Genomic DNA, 15,073 nt, shown 5'->3' on the forward strand with positions numbered 1-15,073 from the left:
ATTCATCATCAGATCTTACGTTCTGGAGATAGTGATGGCAAGTTTAAAAGGATTGAATCAGAAAAGTTGTTACAATCAAACTTGTATTAAGCGGTCACCCACTGTGAATCACGTGGTGACCCCGATAAAAAAAGTCATTTTATGCCATAGTTGAGCGCTTAAAGTTAAAAAACTCACTCAAAAATTCTACCAACATTGATTTCGGAAGATAAATATGGATAAACTTTTACGTGATAGATTATTCTTAGTTTTATCTGAGTGGTCCCACTTTAAGTGACCGTTCAGTCCAGGTGGGGTAAAATACAAACAGGCCGTTAGGACTCAGTAAAGGCAACCACGACCGCTTAATAGAGGTGACCGTTTAATAGAGGTGGAATCTACAGTAATTAAAGGGGTACAAATTTCGGGACCTCGACAACTGACCGCTTAATACAGGTTCGACTGTATTCATCTTAACACAAGCGTAGAACAAAGGAAAGAAATATGATTCTTTCACGAGGAGTCGAACCCCAGACCTTTAGATTCAGTGTTGCGATGGTGTACTACTGAGCTACATGAAAAGAAATGAATCTTATGACTTAAGCCGTTACTTAAATGTTTCTACACGACAGGCAAACTTCGTACTGCTAGGATCAGTTAACAATTGGTTCATACGTCAGCGTGCGTTCATCGAGATATGAAGCACGCGGGAAGTTTGGAGAGCACGAAAGATGCGTAAGAGTTGCTCGAGGCGTAGCCGAGAGCAACTCTAGCTTCTTGAGTGGTCTCTAAACTTCCCGCGTGCTTCATATCTCGATGAACGCACAGCTGACGTTTGAACCAATTGTTTTATAACATTTTCAACCCGATGGAAAATTTTTTTCTCGAGGGATACGTTTGCTGACGTCATGAGCGTGCTCAATAGGAATATGAAGCACGCTCGCGCAATTAAATTTGATGAGACAAATTTACTAGCCCTGTTATAACAATGTTTGACGAGATGATTTGAGGAGATGATTGTGAGTTTTCTTTCGTAAAACAGATTTTTTTTCTCGGTGCACTCTAGTAAAATAAACACAGTTTGCATCTTGAAGCAAAAGTCCTAAGTATAATTAATTATATAAACTTTCTAGTAGAAAAAATTATTTGTGTATTTGTGTATTTGTGTATATTTGTATATGTTCTTTGTGAGTTTTCTTTCGTAAAATGAATAAACGAACAGCCTCCATCGTGAAGCACAATTTCTAAACATAAAAATTTATCTTAACTTTCTATACATTACATTAAATAACCATTACATTAAATATACACTACATTAAATAACCTTCATTGTGAGTTTTCTTACATAGCAATTTCTTTCTTTGAACACTCTACACAATACATTAAGATGTGTAGTTCAAAAGCCTAAAGCCCCGTTCAAACGGTCATGATAGTTGATGATAGTTAATGATAAAGCATGGAAGTTCTTGTTCAGACGCGCGTGATAGTTAAAAACTATCATAAACTATCATGACTGTTTAAACGGGTTTAAAGGATGAATGAAAATTGTAGATAATAGAAAACTGTGAAAAAAAAAACGAAAAATAGAGCGGGGGGGGGGGGGGGCCCAAAAGAGAAAGGATAAAAAAAAAAAGGTTTAGTCTTGCTCGAATAGAAGGGTGCTGCAAATTACTGCATCACTATGATTGGTCAATTTAGCAGGCCGTATTTCTACGTAAGACCCGCTAAATTCCCCATCTATTTGCACCAATAGATGAAATAAATATCTTACTAACCGCGTTTTTACAGTCCATAATGTAATTTACGGAACCTCGTTTTGTCCGCACGGATTTAAAACCGAACGCACAAATACAGTACAGACCGAGAAAACGAGGCTATTAAGAGGTAAATAAAACGTTACCTCAAATGTAAGGATATTAAGTTAAAAATTCCTGATATGTACATTCTTATCGAACAAGAAACTGTTTAATCTTTTAGCTAGGTCTGTTCACTTGAAACCCGCTAAAAAGAGGCAACGACTCGGGCAACTCAATTTATGGCTACGATTATTGTAACATCTAAATTGTTCTAAACTTGTGCGACTTGTTGCAGAGAAACAATTCTGTGGAAGATAGAAAGATAATAATTCCTCTAGTTGCCCTGAGCAAATTTTTCCGGGCGAACCTTACGTCCACGAGGTGTTTAAGGAACTTTTTAAAAGTGTTTTCCGGCCTTCATGCGAAAAATCCCTTTTAATTCAGTAATGATATCACGCCTTCATGGGGCAAATTCTTTCGCACAGTGATGTGGGAAAATAGCACTCATATTCAACTAGGTCTTTACAAACGTAACTAACGTAAAGATCACCGATCATTCTCGCTCTTCCGGTGGTATATTATCTCTGGTAACAAGGTTGAGTTTGATCATTATATGCCAGTTCACATTACCATACCCCATGTTCGTTAAGCACAACATTAACTCTCTATTTGTAGCCTTAGATCCTTTGTTCTGAAGCCAAGTTTCTAGTGCTGCCCTGCAGCGCTCCTGTCCATCCTCCTCTTCCTCTTGAATATTGGCAATAACACACTGCTTAATTTCCAATTCTCTGGCGAATTTCTTCCACAATGGACCTGTCCTCAATTTCTCAGCTATCACATCAAGCACACCTTCAGTGGGCGGTTTCTGAATTAAAGCTTTGGCTGAGAAAAAAAAGTATAAATTAGTCGAATTTCACAACACAAATCACCCGATACCTTCTAAGGCTCTCTAATATTTTTACCATCTTCCGTCATTGGCAGGTAATTGTCAGTCAATTGTCTATAGTCCCCCCTTTTACCCTGTTGGCGACGACTGTTCCCCCGAAAACCATATGATCCTCCCAAAAAAATCCTCACCCCCCCCCCCCCCCCGGCGATTTATAGTGTCTGGTACCTTATGTCGTACGCTGACCGTGTCGTTTTGCTGGCTAACTCGAGGTTAAGGCAGCGTCTTTGTCAGCGTGAAATTATATATTATGTATTACTGATGTTTTTCTTTGCATCGACAAGATCTCACCTGAAAATCTGTCCATTATATTCAGGGATTATGACCGATTTCCAGGACCGGTTGACAGTTTTAGTCAAACCTCGACTAAAAGATCACACCATTTTCGTTCAAAAACAACACATGCTCTTCCAAAATAATGTTGCATGAAATAGTCTGTGTGTAGTCATTACTTTGAAATTTCGCAACAAACAAAAACTTTTAACTTTACGTCATATGATCTGATTGTAAATCAAAAGTACCCATCCCCAGTAGGAGGCCGAAGTAATTAAAAAATGTTTTCCCTTTTCCGGTTAAAGCCTGCCTCGGGTTCTTCTTGCCATTTGGCACTTCTGCGAAGTAACTGAAAACTGCAAGAATGTAACATGTTGGAAGGAACGAAAAGAGCGAACTGATGTTGTTATGAGGAACGTGAAGTGGTAAGCACCTCACGAAACTGAATCTACCTTTTAAGAGGTGATCTCCGATGTGTTTGGTTCCCTCACTTCTTTGCAAACACTCAACGATCTTTTCAAAGCATTTTTGTTGGTCATCTGGTGGTAGGCTCGCCAGGGCTTTGTAAAAACTATATCGATTTTGTCCGTCGACGTCCCTATCAACATGACTTCCCCATATCTTCCCCAGGTTCATTTCTTCCAACACTCCTCGACATTCTGCAAGGATTTCCGGAAACGGAGCATCGTGAAGAATGCTGTTGTCATCCAAAGGAACTCCAAAAAACTCCACGGGAGTCTTCTGCGAGAAAAATTGGGTGTAATTATCCAGTAGAACGCCCTTATCTGGCAGGGAAACGCCAACAGTGCGCGAAGGAAATAACTTTTCTACTCCAAATACCCATGTACTTTTCAATGGACTAGGCACAATTTATCACGGGGAGGGGGAGGAAGGGGTATACAGACGCTTTTAGCAGTTTCACAACACAAAATTTACCTAGTCCCCCCATGAGGCTCTGTAATATTCATATGACCCCACCCTTCCCCCGTGATTGGCAGTTAACCTAAATCCAATTTTCTTTACATAGTGCCCCTTTGTGCTCTGTTGGAGACGACTAATCTCCCCTCCGTTACCCCTGAAAATGATGTGACCCCCCCCTTCCCCCTTGTGATAAATGCTGACAAGCTGACAGATTCCAGTTCCTTACTAGGGTCGTAAATACTTTTTCAAGTCATTTACGATCATTTTCAATGGACTTTGGTTGCTATGCATTATATATTTTCCGGGAAGAGCCTGGGTATGTGCAGACGATTGATGTTGGCTTTCAACGATGTTCTATGCTCCCAGCCTGCCCGCCCATAAGGACGAAGTCAGAAAAACGGCGTTTGGTTTAGTCCAGTTTATTTTGCTTCGAGACAGAAGTCAAAACCACGTCTTTGCAGTATTGCTTTTTACCTGATAATACCCTTTACCTCAATGTCTCTTTTTCGAGGGGGAAGGTCCATTTCTAGTTTGCACAGTTTATTTTCTGGCTTCTTTTCTCTGCTGTTGTAGAACTCAATTTTTAGCCATCCTTTGTCGACAACGCGTACCCTCAAACTCCTCTTAAAGGAATCATCTTTTTCAAATCTGCAAGGCATGGAGGAAAAAGTCTTAACGTATAAAGAAGATTAGGGATAATCGTCTTCTAAAGTTATCAAAATTTTTCCTAAGTTCTTGTTAGAGTGAAGTTCGCTAAAGGAAGTAGGTCATGAAATTGTGGGCCATTTGGAACAATGATTGAAAAATAAAGGCTAAAAGCTGTGCAATAGCTAAGGCGGTACCTTCGTTACATGACCGTCATGATTCGAGCATTGATATTGCTCTGCCAAATTGCAGCTGCGAAAAATCATTTAATTATCAAGTTCTTACAACTAACACTTCTCCGCGCAACTTCGTCATAATGGTAGTATAACTGAAAAAAATTTCAGATTCACATGGAGGCATAATACATTGGCCGCTTGCAACCACAGCTGAATGTTCAGATGCAATTGTAATTTTTTGTCCACATAGATTTACTTTTCAAGTATTACATTCGTGCTTGCTATTGTGTACTTCAACTATTGTAACGGTTCTAGTTTCAAACATTCCATTTGATTTAAAATTATAACGTATTTGCATGTAACGTGTCAAAACATTACAACGCTGATGGCATGAGTCACACCGAAACATGGCTTTGAAAAGTTCTCTCGTGAAACTGAAATCTATTTTAAGTATGGGTAATAAAATTATTTCGAGTGTAATTTGGTGTTAATAACCACGATTAAATTTTGTACAGACAACAAAATTGCACGAGCCCGTAAAGCAATTGCAATTTGTAGTCTTTGAAAAATGTACAAGTGCCTATTACACCAAATTGCAAGATAAAACATGTTATTACTTGATAATAATGTACATGAAGAAACATCACAGAGACACGACAACGAAATTTGAAACCGTGCACGCGCTAGTTGCAATCTTCATTCGTGTTACATGATGATGCACTCGTTTTCAGCCAATCAGGAGCGCTTAATTTTTTCATGCATATTATTATAATAAAAAAGTAATGATCAACCACATTTAATCCATGAAACTTCTCCGAAAGTACAAACACTTTTTGGAACTTCACGCAAAAATATCCAAACACTCTGCAATCATTCTAAGACTTGGTCTGAAATTTTTTTTTTTGATATGGTCCTCGACTAGCATTGTATGCTGCATCTTAAATTTCTAACATCTGATGGACAAACAGCCACTCGACCAGATGAATTTGCGAGTACCGACTATGTTCAAATTACCTCAAGAGAAGGTGACTCACCCACCATCATGGTCACAAAAATTTCACATTTCTTGTTAATCAATATTTTGTTATTTCAGATCAAACTAGATGTTCTAGGTATCGACAAATGCCTACCGAAGTGTTACCTGACAAAAAAGTCTTCTAAATCCGCGACCTCGGCCGGCTGAACCACGCTCCCTGAAAAAAACACATAAGCCACGTCGTGAGGTGCCATGTAATCCCATGCATTTTCTTCTTCCAACAAGTATTCCTCCTCATCTTTAATGTGCTTCCGTGTCGCGTTACTTGAACTGCAAATCACACGCAGCATTTTTGTAGAACCTAAGCTGGTATTTGCTGGAAGACAAGCTGTAAAAACTGCCACTTGGGGCACATTGTGTGTGTCAAAGCTACGTGCTAATTCGACCATTTGTGACAAGACTGGTTTAACGCACCAATCTATCCAGCCCCAAAGTCTGCAACCAAACAAAAGCAACACCAGAATTACCTCCCTCCTGCAACTAGCTTGAGCTTAAAACATAAAATAATCCCCTTGCCATTCAAAAAATATATTACGATACTGATAATGATAATAGTAATAATAATAATAATAATAATAATAATAATAATATTATCAATGACAAAATCAAGCAAAATACAACAGAAGCAAAAGCAGAGCTCGTGGTTTTACAAAGCGCAAGATGTGAATCATTTGTAGACGGTGCGAACAAAATTTCGACCCCTGATTGACGAGTGAGGCGAATTTACATAGGTAAGATGATGTTTGAAATCTAATATTCTTTCTAGAGATGCTTTTAATCTACTTACAAGTAAATCAAATAAAATTGGGATGCAGGTTTATCGCAAGAAAATAATTCACGCTTTAAATAAACATCAGCTGCATGTTCCCCGATATTGTCGTGCTAATTTCAACCCGATCTACCTTGATTCCCTACGTTTTGTTTTGCTTCCAGTTATTTTTGTTCCGAGTTGAGGTTTTTCAAATATTGCTCCAATAGAGACGCAAAGCGCTCATAAAACATCTAACAATTTGAAAGCAGATGGTTACTTTGGCATACTTCGAGAAGTGCTTCACACTGAACTTGATGAGAGTCCCCTCCAGCCAAGGGGGGGAATCAAGAACATCTGTAATTTCGGTCCATTCTCGTTCTGTTCCATCAGATGGTTGCAACAAGACTCGGGCACGGACGAATGACAGATCAGGAATACCCAATAACTCAGCAGCCTGATCCGTGTCTCTTAAGGATAACGGCAGCTGTACAGTGACTGGTTCCTGGAACTCCACCTCCTTACTGCACAGAACACTGAGTATCGGGCCGGCCAACATCTCCTTGTTTCTTAACTCTCTGTTGCGAAATTCTTGTATCTACAAGCAATGGAGAAACGAAATTCAGTCAGTTGGAAGAGAAAGCGAGCCAACAATAAATTGTGGCCAGCGTAAAATCCATTTCTAAAACAAGATAATTTGTTTTTATCAACTGAGTTGCTGATGTAAATTGCCCACTATAAAGAGATCTTGAGCTGACTTTTCGAGCGTTAGCCCCTCTTCAGAACTAATATTAATCATATGAAATATTCATTTATTTAAGACTTCACGTTGCCATGCGTTGAGTGGTAAGAGAAGCTCTAAGCTTACAGTTTTCCTTACTGTTTTCCTCGAACTTCGCCATTGGTCGCATCTCGGAACAGATAATGTCCGCGGACAAATATCCGTGCACGTTTTCGCGTCAAATGAAGGCTACTGTTTATATATAGCGACAGAAAAAAAGAACAATTTTGGGCTTAACCAATTTAATAACTGGAAAAAGAAAACGAACTAAAAAACATTTTTTTGCTTGACTCAAAGAACCACAAAAAATATTTTTTGCCCAACTCAAAGAACCATGTAACTAGCCGTAATTGTTTAGCGCAATCAGATACTTACTGTGACAGTCACGTGCAATTCTTCTGAGGCGGAGACTGCGTTTGAGGGAAAGTGCACCTTGACCAATGGGAAGCCTGGTAATGAAAGGGTGGACGGTTGCGAGGTTATGGTGAACTTGTGGGCCTTGAGACGGCAAACCACTGCAAATGTGGAACACTGGGTAATTTTAGTCTCAGCAACAGGAAGGCAATAATCAGGAAAATCATCGCGATAAGCCATCTGCAGATCTGAAAATAAGTCAAGGATGAAAATTTAGAACAAGTTACCAGTTTAAATGAGGGTCACTGCACTTGATAACGCCTTGAAACTTCGTCGTTTTCGGCTCGTTTATTTTCCATTTGTGACTTGGTAGGTCGACACTCCTCTCTAGTATGTATATTATGGTGTTATTGTTGGAAGCTTTGTACTGTGTAAGTAATGTTAGAATGATAAGTCATCAAACTCAGAAATGTTTGTTGCGCAAGTTATCTATTCGGTGGATCGTGTTCATATTAAATTCAAGTAGAAAAACACTAAACACATCAACACGGAACAAAAAAAAAAACAAACAAAAGGAAAAACCTTGGTTTAGTGTTATTGTTCATTTCAATGCCATACGGACCATTTTGAGAGAGCCAATTTTTATACTGTTTGAGTGAAGGGGGTTTTTGACAATGCAGAAGCATCAAAACATGAACTATAAATCCTTGGAAAATACAAGTTAAGAAATCAACAGGCAGACATTTTCAAATGAGACCTAATGTGTAATAAATTGACGATAAAAGCCAGCCTCTACCTGATACAGATCGAAAGTCGACTGTTTCTTCAGCCTCTTCCCATTCATTTCTTTCTGCGTCTGTCAAGTTCTTTATCACCACTTCATATCCTCTAAGGTCCGGTCCGCTGTGCGAAATTCCCACAGTGACTTTTCTTTTGAACTGAAGACCTTCAGCGCCTTCTGCCGATAGTTCAAGAACATTACTAACCACGGCTTCATTTGGCTGAAGAGGAGGTGAACGCTTGGAGGGTTTCCATCTGAAAAGAGTCAGCGCAGTGTCTTTAGCAACAAAACCAGGTGGAAATACCAAGTGAGTTGCTGCCTTCTTCGCGTCCCAGTGGCCACCTTGTACTGTTACAGTGTCTCTGTGAGATTCAAGATAATAAATAAGTAATTTTTGGTAATCTTGTAACTGAGTTTGATTGATAGAATAGATGATGAGACTTCCGTTAAAAAAATACTTTTCATCATGCAGTGGGAGAATCAAGAATGACTTCAAGTAATCAAAACTGAACTGACGCTCAGTCATTAAACAATTCTTCGCGAAGGGTGACGGGAAAATGTCGAATTCTTCGACATTAACATGAATCAACATTTGTTCTATCACAAATACTTCAATCTGATTGGCTACGCTACTCGCTATTTATTCCGTGATAGGCAGTGAGAAAAGTGAGATGCATGACGTTTTGCGGTTGGGAACAAAATAAAATAAAAACATACACGAGCCTGTCTTTTTGTTGAGTTTCGGACGACTACTTGACTACTTAGACTACTCGCGAAGACAAGGAATATGATTCTTAGAGTCAAGTTCCTAGAGCAAGTATCAAAGAAACTGAATTGGTTTTTTTGTTTGTTTTCTTCCCCAGAAACATAGTAAAAAGATAGATAGCGGCTATTTACAATTCAGTTCTTCGCTATTGTAATAATTTCCAGCGGGTTCATTATAGCAAAATAAGGAGAATTCTCGACCAATCAGAGAGCACGTCTCCACGATCATCTGTGTAATTATTCGAAGATAAGATATTGAAAAACGACATTTTGTCACTTACTCGAAGATGATGGTTCTGTCCTCAGTTTGAACATCTTCATCTGTGTCTACTTGCTCCTCAGCTCCAACCTCACTCTCTTCTTCTGAACCAATTTCGATCTCCAATTCTTCTTCTTCCCTAACCTTCTCCTCTTCCTTCGGTGTAGGAAAAGTCTGTGCAGCTATAGGAGAAGATAGAAAGGTCAGGAGAAGGCAACATGCTATAAGTAAAGCCATGGAAACTAAAAACCAGGCAAGAAGGAAGTCTGGATCTTTGACAGCATGAACCATCATAATATTTCTCTTTCAGATGTTCGAGTTCACGAAAATTCAAAATTCTACATAATTTTAGTACCTCTTGGCCTTAATTTGGCTCCTGGATGTCTCCCGGTTTCATTCAGCACCTGGAAACAAATAACAACAGTTGAAAACAGAAATTTAGAGACTAAATGTATCTGAATTTTGGCATTATCAATGTCCAACAATGAGGATTTGTTGCCAGTGGTGACTACATCAAATCAGAACAGAAAACAGAGCAAAACAGAACAAACACATGGTACATCAAATGATGGGATTAGCCCTTTTCCTCCAAGAGTGACCAAGACAGAAGTTCTCCTTACAATACCAATACAATAACAAGCAGAGAAGTTGTGAGAATAAAGAAAAATATCCATAAGGATATTACAAGTTGATCTCAAACCAAATTATCCAAAATAACATCATAAGAATTGTTTGGTAGACAGTAAGGAGAATCACTAATTAGATCTTGGAAGTAAAAGAGTTAAGTCATGTGTGTAAAGTGAAGAGAGAACAGCTGATACAAAAAGCTGCTTGCATAACAGACAAGCTCGACGTTTACTTACCTGTAATGCAATTTTGTAGAACTTCTCGCTCGTGTAATCTTCAATGGACGATGCCAACTCTTTGAGTTTACGAAGAAACTTCTTCATTTCACGGTCCTTCATCTTAGCATGTTTTATCTCCCATATCTCCTCATAAAAGCTCAATGCTTCTTGTCCATACCGTCTGTACATATTTACTTTTTTGAGTTCCAGGCACAGATTGAGAATTCCCTCGATTGTTCTCTCCCTTTCCAAGCCGATCTTCTCCGTTTTTTCGATACTTTTTCCTTCTTCCCACTGCTTTTGCCACGAATCCAACAATGTCTCTCGAAATTTCAGGATCATTCCTTTTTGTCCTGTCTCTTTGTAAAGTTCTTCTACCTTCATCTTCAATGACGCTTTGTCCGACCTGTCCTCTTTGTTTCCAAGGAAACCCACTCTCACCAGAAACATTTTGTACAAAGCCACCTTGTCCATTTTGTATTTCTTCACCTTCTCGCGTTCCTTAAGTCGAGAGCAGAGCTCCACTGTCTCGTTCAAGAGATTTTCCCTCTTTCTCAGCATGTCACAGAGAGCATTATTATCAGTTTCCAAATCAAAGTCCTCTTGAAACTCTCTCTCGTTAGCATTGCACCTCGCCTCGTAGAACCAAAACTGTTCCTTTTGTACTACAGCTTTGTCTTTCTTGTCATGAGCAAGATCATTCAGAGCATCAACGATGCCTTTGTTAAACATATTGAAAGTGAATTGTTGAGAAGCTTTCTGTTCTTCCCAGAAACGTTGACAAAACTTGAAAGCCTCTTTCCTAAATGACCTCTTCTGTAGAAAACTGAGTGTCCAATCACACATATCTTCCACACCTGTGATAATCTTTCGCCACACTTCACTATGGTTTCCTGCATCAAGTGACTTTTCCATCTCCCATGCTTCAAGAAACAGCTTCAAAGCTTCGTTTCGGTGTTTAAGATTGGCCTGAAGGACCCCTCGTTGAAAAATGCTGCGCACAGTCTGTGGGTGATTTCCGAGAAGCTTCATCCTTATGTTGTAAGCCCTCTCTGAAGGTTCAATTGCCTCTTTATATTTGTCTTGAAACATGAGTGCATTAGCAAGATTTCTTGAGAAGAGTGCCTCGTCCAAATCACCTAAAAGTTTAAGATCCTCCAAAAGAATTAGTGCATCTCTGTACCATTGAACCGCCTTTCCATAATCTTTAAGGCCTTCATACGCAGTTCCAATCTGATTCTTGTACATTGGCATGTCAAAGTGATTCTCCGATCCTAATTTCTCTTGCATTTTGTAGGCTTTTTCATAGAACTCAAGCGCTTTACTGGGCTGGTCCAGGTGAAAAAAGCTGTTTCCAATAGCATTGTAGCACCTTGCAAGATCAGTATGCTCCTTTAGCAGTGGTTCAGAGAAAGTTAAGGACAACTCCAGACTTGCCAGTGCCTTTTTATAGTCTCTGTTTCTCCAAAGGATTTCACCTTCAGCTTGCAAGTAAAGCCCCTTGGTGAGCATAAAGGATTCACTACTTTGATCTTCAACTTTCTCAAGTGAATTCAGAGCTTCCCTCAATGTTTCAAATCCTCTCTCTGTTCCATCAACATCTGAAACTTCCTTGGCTTCCCAGGACTTTAACTGCGCTCGGCAAAGAGAACCTGTACAAAGATGAAGAATCAAACTAATAAACAGATATCACTGCTGACGAAGTGTGCTCAGTATCTATAAATGACAAAGTGTAAATTAATTATCCCAAGACATATTGTTTTTTGCTTTCAATAACAGTTCCCCAAGAAGTGGTTTAAAAATTTCACTTTTTTTGTTTTTCTTTCTTTCTTTCTTTTTTTACTATTTTTTTTATCTGTCTTATCCTCAGAGCCCCTCCTAAGTAGCTTCTCCCCAGTTCCCTTGTGGAATTACATAAGCGATGGTAATAGGACTTCTGGGAGTAAATTGGTGAATAATTTCAGCTTGACTGATTGCACAGTGCAGGCTGGCTTAAAAATTAGTGGCAAAATTACCCCAGAGCTGCACAACACAAAATTCCAATTGACTTTATCAACAGCAAAGTACAAGTAACAAAAGACTGAGACATAAAATATCTGCAAGTGCCATGACAGAGCCACCTTAATCAATATATTAGCTTAAAGCTCATCAGAACCTGGATAGCCTCCTCACTAAAGATTTTTCTTGAGTTTGGTTTGCAAGGTATAAAATAAGGTAGTCACTCAAATTTCAGCGACTCGTAGCTTTAGCACCAAAATCTAGTTACCTATTCCAGATAGGTCAAGTCTGACATTTTGGTGGGATAATTGTGGACATTATGTAATCCAAAAGTGGCTCTGTCAAATTTTAATTACTTGCATATAGACCTCCTCCACTGTTCCAATTGCCAAACTGCAATAACAGTTTAAACAGCCATGTGTCATTACATTAACCATCATAGATGGCAGAAAGCCACAAGGTTACATGATAAACTAAATGTCTAAAGTTAAGAACATGGGATTTAATGATGGACAGGAGAGCTGATGATGGGGTTCAGACAAAAGCAAAAATATATAGAAAGGTGTTTATATAACAGGAATTCCCATGAGAGAATAATACTGCCTCTAATTACAAAAGAGATAATAACTTCATACTAACTGAGCATAAGGGCCATACTGAGGTATATTGGCCAGTATTGACGGTATGGACCGAGCATAGCTCCTTCTGTACTTAAATGACAGGGAACAATGTTGACCAGTATGGCTCAAGCAAGCAAGCAAGGTCAGTACTGTAGGTAATTTATTATACAGAACTTGGACCAAACTTTTTTATTTTGAGTTTAATGCCTTTGCAAATAAAAATACATGGCTTATAACTGTTTCTGAAGAAATGGTCCATATGGCAAAATCTCAACCAATTAAGATCCAATCAGAATACTCAGATTTACCTCAGGACTATCTTGCCATATAATAAAATAAGGTAACTATTGCAATAAGTTAAAACTACATGTAAGCTGTTTCAAAGAAACATCTTCCATGTCTCCCCAGACAATGAGGTTAAGCTAAATATGAGATTTGGACAATATCGATATCACATGAAAAGTTTCACTGCCCCTCACCTGTTTTTCCATCATCTTCACACATCTCAGCCCAGGAATGAAACACCTTGATTATTTTTTTATGATTCAGCATTGCAGTGAAAAGAGATGCAATCAAAGCAATCTCATGGAATTCACCTCGAACAATGAAATACTCTGGTTGTAAGGAGACCTCAACAGTAAACTCATAGTTTCCTCTGTCTTTCTCAAACAAATGGAATGCTTTGACATATTGTGGCTCAATCAGTTTGGCAATTTTCTCCATCCTGGACATAAAAAGTTCATAAAAGCGTGCTTTTGCCTCCATGTAAGGAGCAAGAAAATCTTCATGATTCTTGATACTGTCAGCATACTTCCATAAGAGAGGGTGAATATCATACTTCCTTTCTTTTGCTTCTTCATCAACAACAGAAATTATTTCGCTGGCTACAAGACCCTCTAACTGAACAATGGCCTCTGACAGGTCAATACCAAGAACTTTCGCAGCTGTTTCCACAGAGAAAGGCCCATGAAACAAGGAAACCACTACTGCAGATAACTTTAACCTTTCTGTGGAAAGTGTCTCAAACATTAAACTGACTGCTGACATCTGATTGATATCCACTCCTTCTTCATCAAAACCAGCAAGCTTTCCACTCACATCCAGCTCCACTTTCATTTTTTTTAAAGCATGCACAATTTCTGCAATAAGTTCTTCTGGAGATTTTCGTTCTTGTCGCATAATAGCTCCTAGTCCTTTTAGAAATAGAGGGAATCCTTTAGTGATGCTCATTAAATTATCCTTCTGCTCTCGTTTAACATTAGTCAATCCCTTAGGAAAAATTAGTTTCTCTGAAGAAATCCTCTCTAGCGAACCCACTTCAAAATCATCCATCCTTTTGGGACCTCTTAACTCAGTCTTAGAGGTAAGAAGCAGCTTTAAAGGAAACTGTTCTCCTTTGCTTTCTGAGAGCTTTGCCAAAAATTCCATAAAAGCCGTTTTCAAGTTTTTCCCTTCTTTACCTTTTCCTGCGGTAAAGAGGTCTACATTGTCCAGCATAAATAGAACGGCATCTTTCTCACCTTTAAACTCTTCAACCTTCTCTAGAACTTTGGTAACAACATAATTTTGATCAACACGACCAACTGGGATTACTAGTTCGAGAGAATGCAGCATGCTGTAATAGATCGCTTTCATATCCTTTGCTTCTCGTAAATCAAAAACTCGATACTTCCCTCGCCACTGTGAGCAAACTTCAATGGCAAGCTTTGTCTTTCCTACACCAGACGACCCAAACAAGTTTAGTACTACGGTGTCTTTCGATTCCAGTTTTTTGTTAATTATTTTGATTTCTTCGCTCCGTCCTTGTAACTTCTTCTCTGGATCACCTTTACCCAAACGTGAGGCCTTGAAACGATCTATATCTTTCTTAATGAGCTTCTCCTCGTCAGATTTTGTAGCAACGAAGTCTTCGATTAGGTTAAGTTTGTTGTCAGATACATAGCCATGCTTTTCAAGAAGTTGAAAACATTTCATCAGATCGTGACTATCCAGCAGATCAAATTTCCCTCCATAATTCTTTTTTAAAGTTTTCACGATGCTTTCTGATTCTACAGCTTTAAATTTTGGAGAAATGTCTTTGAAAAGTTGTTGTAAACCTGGCGCACTTTCGATACCAACGGCCGCCATCTTTGATAACTTTTTTTTCAACC

The 15,073-nt window shown here is 38.8% G+C and overlaps 1 protein-coding gene across 1 annotated transcript; it reads right to left on the reverse strand.

The window, feature by feature from the left end:
- Positions 1-1,571: 1,571 nt before the first annotated feature.
- Positions 1,572-15,050, reverse strand: LOC131770445 (uncharacterized). The gene is made up of 11 exons (XM_059086156.2): positions 13,403-15,050; positions 10,324-11,957; positions 9,816-9,864; positions 9,483-9,642; positions 8,452-8,798; positions 7,677-7,903; positions 6,811-7,118; positions 5,878-6,207; positions 4,407-4,563; positions 3,447-3,735; positions 1,572-2,657 (listed from the first exon to the last, which is right to left on the reverse strand). The coding sequence occupies exons 1-11, from the start codon at positions 15,048-15,050 to the stop codon at positions 2,329-2,331; spliced, it is 5,478 nt and encodes a 1,825-aa protein (XP_058942139.2). The 3' UTR covers positions 1,572-2,328.
- Between the last annotated feature and the right edge of the window lie 23 nt (positions 15,051-15,073).

This window comes from Pocillopora verrucosa, chromosome 5, assembly GCF_036669915.1.
Source record: "Pocillopora verrucosa isolate sample1 chromosome 5, ASM3666991v2, whole genome shotgun sequence".
NCBI lineage: Eukaryota > Metazoa > Cnidaria > Anthozoa > Scleractinia > Pocilloporidae > Pocillopora > Pocillopora verrucosa.